Source organism: Anarrhichthys ocellatus, unplaced genomic scaffold (genome assembly GCF_004355925.1).
Source record: "Anarrhichthys ocellatus isolate YVR2014 unplaced genomic scaffold, GSC_Weel_1.0 scaffold20, whole genome shotgun sequence".
Classification (NCBI taxonomy): domain Eukaryota; kingdom Metazoa; phylum Chordata; class Actinopteri; order Perciformes; family Anarhichadidae; genus Anarrhichthys; species Anarrhichthys ocellatus.
The window spans coordinates 7,084,134-7,094,529 of record NW_022280050.1 but is presented as its reverse complement, the minus strand read 5'-3'; the positions used below and the strand labels follow the sequence as shown (position 1 = coordinate 7,094,529).

Below are 10,396 nucleotides of genomic sequence, written 5' to 3'. Positions count from 1 at the left end.
TGTGTGTGTGTGTGTGTGTGTGTGTGTGTGTGTGTGTGTGTGTGTGTTTAATATGAGTGTGTGTTTGTCTTTATATGTAAATGTGTACATGTGTGCTGATGCAGCCAGGCTGGTGTGTGATTTCACACTAACTGGGTCTCTGATGTCACAGCGCAATTTATTTTCTGAAGCGAAAACATCACACTTCACATGCTCCTCCTCCTCCTACACAGTGGTTCATTTCAGAGTCCTGTGCTTCAGGTAAAACTTTAGATTGTGTTTGAAGATGTGGAGTTAAACATGTCAGGTCATGAGTAGTCTTTAGTTCATATTCTATATGACAGAGTTCTGAATACAAGTATGCATATTTCTTTGTTTATTCACATAGATCCTCTTTGTTTGTTATAAAGAAGAGATGAATCAAATCATTTCCTTCTAGCCATGCAAAGACTACAAAGGCAACACATTTCGTGTAAAGATCAGAATGGGTTTGCTTTACTCAGCTGGGTGTTACAGATGAGGTCTGAACAAACTAAAGCCGTTTGTTTGAAGCCTTTTCAAAACTACACATAAAATATTTGCTTCTGTCTGTTGACGGCAGTTATTTAAGGCGACTTCACACTCGCTGCAAGGATACAAACAAAGGCTGCGTTTCCTTTTTCAGTTGATATGATCTCATCTCAGTGAAATTGGCCGCACACTGTAAAGCAACCAAAGATCCATACAAAAACCACATGCTGTATTTATGTCTAAAACTCATTTCACCACCAATAATCACCAGTGTCAGTCATGGTTTCTCTTGTTGCCGAAGCAAATAATTACATCAAATTAATCACATAATCACATCATTATCTTGTGATTATATTTAGCACATTAAAGGTAAATTATTGGAAACGCATTGCTCAACACGTGTGACCTTCTGTTTAGATGCAAGCCAAGTTGTAGCCGTATAGCACCAGTAATGTAGTGATCTGTGATCAGATATTGGCTGATTATAATCATAATGATCTGTCATAACATTATCATTGTACTGCACTTTAAATACAAAGTTTCTATGGCTGTCTACATTTATGTATTTTTCTGAAGATGTTTGTTTATTAAATGCAGAAAAGGGTCTCATAATTACTAGTTCTTTAACTGAAATACACGCACTCACATATTTGCAGCAGTACATAAACATGTTGAATGATTCCCTCTTTACAGTGTTGTTTTCTTATCCAGACATTTTAAGTTTTAGATAACAGCTTTAATAGTTTGCTATAAAATACCTGCTTATTGCTCTCTTAAAACCACAGCTGAAATGCAACATGTTCTGTGGACTGGTTGAAGGGCATTGTGGGAAATGTAGAAAATCAGTGCATGCAGTAAGAGAGGACCAGATGGGACGAGACATTAGAGACATGAAAGGGTGCACTGTTGACAAAATCACAGGCCGATGAGAGAAAATCATGACATCAGAAAAAGGGAATTTTAGAGCTAATATGTTGATTTATTGATTAGCTAATCTACAGAAAAATAATCAGCAACTGTTTTGATAATCAATTAATTGAACTATTGAAATTTAATTTTGTAATGCTAACCTCAGCCGTCGGTGCTCCTGAACATCACACTGTACCACTGCCCCTCTGGCCCGTCTGTCCCTCCTCGCTGCCAAAACACCGGTGACCTGTCGCGAGCGTATCGCTGTTCGCTCAGGTCAGAGGGGCCGCTGTGCGTCGCTCTCACTCTGAACCCTGTCAGCGTCCATCAGTGCCTGCAGTCAGTGGCTTCAGCACAGAGGCCATGGGTGCATGTCATTACACTGAGGCCTGTGTTCGCTGGGGACCTCATCACTCCCAACTCCAGCTGCAGTATATACACTAGGTATATATGGGGGATTGGTGAGTTAACGGTTCATTTAAACAGAGGTGACATGAGGGTGAAGAAGAAAGAGGTGAAATAGGCTACTGCCTGTAATAAACTACTGCATGTGTGCCTTCAACGTTGTACCAAAACTGTGCAGTTATCATTCCCAGGCTTGTTCATGTGCCAACTGGTTGAAAGGATCAAGATCAATAAAAGGAGCAGCAGCAGAGTCCCAGCTCTCCCAGAAGGATCCTCTTTCATCTGTCTATTGTGAAAACTGGGCCAAAAGAACTGAGCTAAAGTTCACTGATTGTTAAACGGTTGACTTGTCTTTCAAAAGTACGTGTTCATGGCTGTACACCGTGGTGGTTTTCAAATATCCAACAAGTTGCTGCTCTGTTTTGAGAGTCACCGCCCCTTTAAGAGAGGGTGGCACGAGTTTAAAAGGGAAAATTATAGAGAAATGGAAAGAAGCCCACATCAACTATCAGCAATTCTAAAAGCAATTTACGGTCAGTCACCACTTTTTTGCAATTGCTATGCTAGGGTTAGCATTTAGCTCAAAGCCTCACAGAGCTGCTAGCATGGCTATAGACTTGTGTTATTAGCTTACTAGCCAGCAATAACAAAAACATGTTAACAAGAACATGAAAATCCAGGGCAAAATAACCTTTTCGATAATGTCACTCATCCAATATGATGGTCAGTTATTTGGGAAATGAAATGCACTGCTTCTGTTTTGAGTGAAGAGGGTTAAGCTGGTAATTCCAGCAGTCTGTGGTGAATTGAGCAGCACAAATAAACAGCTGGGAAGTCAGTCATGTTTATCATCCAGCCGCACAAAAACTGAGCCATCCCCCCCGTAAACAAAAGGATAAAGAATATTAACATCTCTTTCTGCCCGTATAGCGGCCTCAGAGGCTCCATTGAAGGACACGAACAGCCGGACCAGCAGCGAGGCTGACAGGTTCTCCTGCACACTGACTAAATGTGTCACTCAAGGCACCCGTCCTCTCACAAAGTCACAGGGAGCCGTGATATGAGATAAGACGTGATAAGCGGTTGTGCCTGAGCGCTTGAATACATGTTTTTGCAGTCCGCATAATGACAGCTGCTGGGCATTAAGCTTTTTAGTAACAATTGCAAGAGACAAATAATTGTCTCATGATTTTAGAGCCCTTTCTAAAATGTTACTATCGAGGCAATCGGGAAGATGACGTGTCAATTTGCACACTGCTCACGGTACATGTATGCTTGTGTGCAGTGTTTCACACTGTACCTTGTACACGAGTCTCACTGATGCTACAAACTCAACACGAAGCTTCTCACAAAGGGTAAGGATGATATCACACTGTGCACTGCACTCAAACAGTGTTTGCTACTTAGTGACAAAATGCCATTGAACTATTCTTGTAGAAGAAAAACTGAAGTAGACTTACAAGCTGTTGACATGGATGAAAAAAAACAACAAGCAATTATGAAAACAGCCTGGCAACAAGCTGTCTAGAAATACATGGTTTATAGCTGTATTGTTGTTAAGTCATACAGTGAGCGAATAATTAAAAATCCTCTTAAAGTTCCCTGCAAATATAAATCTACTGATTGCCACCCTTTTGAAACATTGGCTTTGCAGATATTGCACGTAGCCGTAGAACTTGTTGGCATAGAAAGCCTGAAATACCTCCAAAAAGCTGACATGCTTGTTTTTAGCTCCCTCAGCTATGCGACCTGCCGGCACGCTGCTGAAGCATGATGTAGTACACGCATGTTTAATCAGACGTAAATATAGAAATGAATTGAATAGATTGGACCCACTGTGTCACCAATGCCCAATCCAGCTACTGGAGTCAGTATCGGCCCGATATCAGACATTAACAAACAAACTGACAATAAACATACATTCCTGTACTGTATATCAGTCGTATGTGATTTTAAACGTGGAGATCTTCCTACATTGGGCTGATGGTGTCGACACTGGAATGATACCCTCAGTGAAATGTATAATTATCAGACTTCTGAATGAGTCTCTGAACTATTCAAAGCGTATTCCTCTTTATGGAAAAGCAATCGGAACAAATTTCCTATGCAGCAGCGGCACTTTGCATTTCAGATTGTAGGTCACGTACTTTGTACAGTAATAGGAGGAATTTGTCTCAGACGACATAATTACCGCAGGGAGATAGCAGTGCGCCGTATTATTGCTTCAGATCCACGGATGAGAGCCATGTGCAGTCTGTCAAAACTCTCCTCGTTTATCTTCCCTGCTTTGACATGTCTTGGCCAGCGTCTCCATCATCTGCGAATAGCATTAGATCTTTTGAAGGAAAGGGGAAGCTTGTAATTTGTTTTCACAACCTTGGGAGGAAATAGAGTTCATGTAGTATCCCATAAATTGTCTTCTTGAAAATCCAAAACATTTCATGCAGAATGCACGTGCTTGCCGCGGCGTGTTTACCAAAGATTTTCCAGATATCTATTCTCGATGAAATGTGCCAGAAGAGAGGAGCTCAGTGCTGCTCTCTGACTCAGCTGACGTCTCTTTACTAACTAACTAACTAAACTGAAGAGCCCCCCCACAAAAGGGCCGCTGGGAGGAGGCCCAGCACGCAGCCTGTTTCCTGACGGTGCTGGCCAGAGTCAAATCCAGAGACTGTTGATGCCGCTGGGCTTCGCCCGTCCGTCAGCGAAGCCCATGTGAGAGGACGCATCATGCATTATAGATAAAGTGTGTCTGGGAAAAGCTCCAATTGGGTGTCTGCAGTCAGACAGCTGCAGCGTGGGGGCGCCGCCCGTCAAGCTCACGAGCTGAAGAGCTATAACCCGTGACACGTTGTTTGTGTCACGGCACGAACACAAGCGGGTTATTCATTTGTCATTTTGAGGCTCATGTCTGAACCATGTAAACCGCTCCGTGTGTGTTCTGTGTTACGGACCAGCCTTTGGCCGACACCCTTTATGTTGAGGCCCTGGGAGCCTCGGGGATCCGTGGCAGCCGCTGTCTCACTGCCAGTTTCCTCCTCTGTTATTATGACTATATATAGACCCTCTCCTTTGGGACCAGATGTCTTTGTGCTGCACTTGCGTTATGATGAGGCTGAAATGAGCTACATAGCATGCATATGGCTGACCAAGTCAAGTCCTCCATTATGGTTGTACTTCTTCCTTTTTTTTTTAGAAAGACACTGCAAACTTGAGTGTTTGATGTCACCTTATTAGACTGACTTGATTTGGATTCCTCCTGCTGTAAGTTTCTTTGATTTTAAGACGTCATGATGTATAAGACTTAGCCTCCATAAGAGATTTACAGCAAGAGATTTGAGCCAAAACCACAGCCTGGGGCAGAACAGGGACCCAAATGGCACCCGTAGCCCAACTTACCACTGAGACCCCTGTGACTTCTAAAATATCGGATACAGCTACCCACAACTATGTTTCGGGTTTGTTACTGACGGTGGGAACGGGTATTTCAGGTTCAAGGCCTGATCTGCCTCTACCACCACCGAGACGTGGTCCGAAATAGTTCTGAAGGAAAAATAATGGCCTTGGTTTGGTTTTTTCATCGACACCAGGAATGCAGTGAATGAGACCTGTGCACCGCGCTGCATGTTAAAGTCGGGAAGCACAAGCTGCAGTTTTTCATTCAAGTTGCCTTCGGGGCTCGTAGAACACGATCACGGTCTCGGTCACGCAGCGAGCCCACCTCTAAGATTGTCACTTCAGCACTAGTAGTTTCCTCTCGGCTGCTGAGCCGATCCCGGGAACAGAATACGGGATAGTTGAGATTAAAGTTCACTCTGGATGAAGTATTCATGAGTAGATCAAAGTCGGCTCCGTGTTCTCTGAAAGTTTAAGCTTATTTAACGCTGAAACCTGCAGCCCCCTGGCCTCTGAGCATTGCTCCGGCTGCAGTCTCCCCAATCGCCCCAGCATTAGTCAATTCCTTGTATACCTGTTACCATAGCAAGCAAGGATGAGGATGGGGTTTTATTTTTCTATAAATAATTTAGAAGCTTGTGTATTTCATAGAGCGAGGGCAGCTTTTGAAAACCCTAATGATGTTGATGGGGGGGGGGTTTGGGTGCACGACTCCCAGATCAGATTTGACGATGTTGTTCCGCATCGTGAACAGAGACATTTAAAGTCAAACGACGGGTCCGACAGATGGAAAGCGCCTCACACACCGATAAGGATGAAAGAAATAACAACTTGTTGTCTACCAAAGGATGTGGTTGTGCATGATATGCTGTGTGATGTTTCTGATCTTTATATTTTCTCTTATCTGATGTGTACTGAGGCCCGCCATGTTCCTCAATATCAAAACAGATTATATCGGTGAAACTGCCACAGCTGTCCCTTCTAGTGCAGTGGCCTGATTGGTTGAAGTGACGATCTCTCGCTGTCCCACTAAGTAGTCCGGCTCCACAGCGACATTTTGCAACATGGCAGCGAGTTCAGAGCTCAAAGGATTATGGCCACTTCCTACCCTCAGGAGTCAGAGCTCTATACTACCCGCTTCTGTCCTCTACTGGGTCAGGCTTTAGACATGGTGGGCGGCATTGAGGTTCAGCTGGTTCTTTATGTGAAAACCTTCCCCCCACAGTCGAAGTCCATTTGTACATCAAAGTAGTAACACTTTTTAAAAAAAGGTGTATTTTAGGTTCAGTAAGGAGGATTATGCTTCTGCATGCCTGGGCCTGTTGTTTAGTCCTCATACATCTGTCATTCACTCCTCTCTCGCATGCTCACTCACATTTTCCTTGCTGTCATTGTTTGGGGCTGTCAATCATGATATCAGCTGTTTAGATCAGCTGGTCTCTTCTATCCAATAGCATAGCGACACAATTACATCGTTAGCGTATCATCTCACTGCCGTCTCCTTTTAAATATGGTTGTCTCTCTACCTTCAGTACGTTCATGTTGCTGTTACCGCCCCTCCACCCCTCAACCTCCACCCAGATTCATCAGCTTCATCAACTCGAGTCTATCAGCCTCATCATTCACCACCACCAGTGTCTGGACTCCACAGGGGGGATTTATCTTGCAGCTGCTCAGGGCAGACGTTCCTCAATCACACATCTCCCTGTAGAGTCCAAGCGCCTGTCAAGACTTTATCATCACATATCATCTGTTTATAATAAACGATTATTTTTTTCTTCATCTGACTTATCTCTCCTGGTTGAACTAAACAGATGACTGTCTAAAAATATCTTTATCATATTATTTTCAAGCCTTTTCCTCTTTTGAGTTATTTTTAAAGATTGTGTCTGAAACAAAACATCTGGATTCTTTCAATGAAACACTCGTGTTTAAATTGAGTTTCAGGAGGTGGATTTCATTTCCTCATGCATTAAAAAATTGTAAGTTTATGCTGCAAAAGATAGTTTTAACTGCATGTTAACAATAAACAAAGTACTCTTACAATAAGGATGGCCCAGATGAAAAAGAGCGATAAGAGCCAGACAGAAAACACAAATGAGTCCCTGAGCGTGTGCCAGGGTCCCTCGAAGTAATCTAAAATATACTTAGTAGTATTGTCAGTAGTAGTGCGATGTGATAGCGATGGACGTTTTCTACAGACGCATCATTTTCTGTCTGTTGTGATGATTAAGCGCCTGAGAGCTGAGGTCAAGGCATTATTGGAGGCATCTGTCCAACAGTCAGTATTTATGACTGTCAATCAAATCACCACTTTCACTTTGCAGCAACTAAAACATAAACAGAAAAATATATGTCAATGTTTATTCAGTTATATTCGAACTTGGAAGCAATCGATCACAGAGACGACGCTAACCTTGAAATGAACGGTGCTGCATAAAGAACAGAGAGAAAGGTGCAGATGTTCTATGTGATGCATCAATAAAGCTGCTGTCTTAAGTCATCCAGTGTTTCCATTAAATGGAGTTAAGGTAGTTACGGTTTTAATCAGTGGTGCAAATGAAAGCTTTTTTGAGCATTAGGCATGTGCTAACACCATGTTCTGAAAGCCTAATTGCTTGTCTTTGTAAACTGTAAGTTCAGTGAAAATATAAAGGCACTAAAAACTCACTCATTTGCTTCCGTACAGTTCCTCAGCATCAGTTATGGCCGTGTACATCTGTGTCTGACACCCCGATGTGGCTCTGTGTCTGTCCTCAGGTACGAGAAGGTTCCCGTGATCCTGGTGGGGAACAAGGTGGACCTGGAAAGCGAGAGGGAGGTGTCGTCCAGCGAAGGCCAGGCCCTGGCCGAGGAGTGGGGCTGCCCGTTCATGGAGACCTCGGCCAAGAGCAAAACCATGGTAGACGAACTGTTCGCCGAGATCGTTCGGCAGATGGACTATGCCGCCCAGCCGGACAAGGATGACCCTTGCTGCTCCTCTTGCAATATACAATAGCCCCGGGGGGGCCTCCAGGACCGGGCCAGGCAAAAAGTATACTTAGAGGAAGCTACACCAACCCGCAGCAGAGAGACACACACACACACACACACACATGCACATGCCAATTAGGCGGAAGAAAAATTCATGGTTGAACGCAATGGATTTTAACTCCACGGAGCATAAAATCAGCAGTGACATGATAATTAATAAAGAGATGTGAGTGAGGATGAACAGGGAATGCCAGGAATTTGCCGCGGGAGACGTTGACAAACGACGAAAAGGAACATGCCCTCGCCTTATGTTACTCTCTTCTGTCTTTATCCCTTTGAGTTGAGGGGGGGGGCGCGGGGGAATCATCAGCGAACAATCACAGATTAGGATATTTACTCTTTAGGTTCTATCATTTGTTATAAATGAGTAAAAAATGTGTTTTCTCTTGCTTTTGTTACAAAAGAAGTATTGTTTTTGTTACTACAACTCGGTTTACAAGTCGCTACTAAACACAAATTCAATAACAGGTTTCTGGGATCCAGTTGTTTTAAATAATAAGCAGTATTTGATTTACAGTATGTACAATTGTTCTCCCAGTTTATTTTGTGCGTTGACGGTTGGAGTTTTGTTCCACTCATCACAGGGCTGAATCAAAGAGGTGACCTGAAAGCACCTCCATTTTCCTATACATCTGTTGTTGTTTTTTCTGTCGTTACAACAGGAACGGAGAGAAAATGGTAGAGAAGTCAGCGTCTCTCTTGACACATTGGTGCAGTCGTCTCTTTCCTATTTCCTGACTTTGAGATACAATAGCAGAGTCTTTAACATATCGTGTGGTGTTTCATTCCCTCCCCCCCCCCCGGGAGACTCTGACAGCAGATTGCCGAGTAGTAATATAACCAACTGCTTCATCCTGATGGGACAAAGAGTTCATCTTTTTCAGTTTTTGAATATCACTACCAACGATCTCTCTGAACCCTTTTTCAGGAATGGGTGACATTTGAAGTGAAGATGCCAACGTTTGTCATACGTTACATATTATTTTTCTCCTCTGATCAACATGAAACGGGGTGCTCCAGAGTTTCCACATCCTGATCCCATTCTGTGTGTGCTCAGAGTATTCAAATCCATAGTAACAAAGGCAAAGATGATAATAACAATAATAAATGGTAGTGTACATATTTTGTATTGAAAGTGCCGGCTCCTGTGAAGACACCGACTCAACACATGTGGAACTGTCAACTGTATGCATGGCTAGTAAACAAAAAAAAAAGGACTCTTCATTGTGTGAGATAAAAAAATAGGCTGTGGAAATGTGCAAACCAAACACATACATGTCTGGACTGTACATCTGTGCTGCCACGGGAACCAGACTTTCCTCGTGTGACCATTTTCATTGTTGATTTTATATTTTTTTATGTGACCATTCACTCTTTATTCCCTCTCTGAATGGTGACACTGTTACATTTGACACCTAAACAATAAAAGTGCGTTAAACACTTCTTCTGTGCTTTTCCTACTTGTTATTCTACATCATTACGATGTAAACTTCTTTGTGTATAACAGGTTGGTATCCACTCTCTTACATCAGGAGATGTAAAGGGTTTGTACAGCCTTAATCCTGTCAAAACATATTGATAATGCAAGTCTCACATTTGATTTTGGCGGATAATTATGCCCTGCGTTCCCTTAATTTGGGGGATGTAAACAGGAATTATATATGTTGATAAGTCCGCTGTGAGCTACAACATGAGCCCTGTTTTGTTGCTTGTATTTATATTCATTAGAAAGTCTAACTCGAGAAAGACATTTTGTCCAAACATAGTCACTGCTGTTTATGCATCACTCCAGCGTGACTCAGCCAAAGAATCCTGCTTTTGGTTTTACAGAGTCTGATGGCTCCTACCTGAGGTTTCTTTAGGGCTCAGCCTGGGTTGAATATGTCAAGACAGCTATTGGTAGTTTGTTATTCTCCTTGTTAATTGGACAAGGAGGGAAGTTACACACTTTGTGCACTCCACATGGAACATACCTGTGCTTTCATCTGTTTGGATCTCTTTTATTCTGGCATCTCAGGCAATGGGTAATACCTGTCAATAGCTTGTATTAAACATAAAACTACTGTTTTGTTAGCAGCTCAGTGACCACAGCTCCAACAAAACAAAATAAAAAAAGACAGACTCCTCCATGTTTTGGGTTCTCCTTTCTTCTTGGTTCACCTCC

General features: G+C 42.8%; 1 protein-coding gene across 1 annotated transcript in view; it reads left to right on the top strand.

Annotated features, from left to right (window-relative positions):
- The window catches only part of rap2aa (RAP2A, member of RAS oncogene family a), a 12,216-nt gene extending 2,541 nt beyond the window's left edge, over window positions 1-9,675 (top strand). Inside the window, exon 2 of the mRNA XM_031858609.1 lies at window positions 7,960-9,675. Within this exon, the coding sequence (XP_031714469.1) occupies window positions 7,960-8,197 (238 nt within the window). The 3' untranslated portion in view covers window positions 8,198-9,675. The remainder of the gene's footprint in view (window positions 1-7,959) is intronic.
- The last annotated feature ends 721 nt before the right edge of the window (window positions 9,676-10,396 follow it).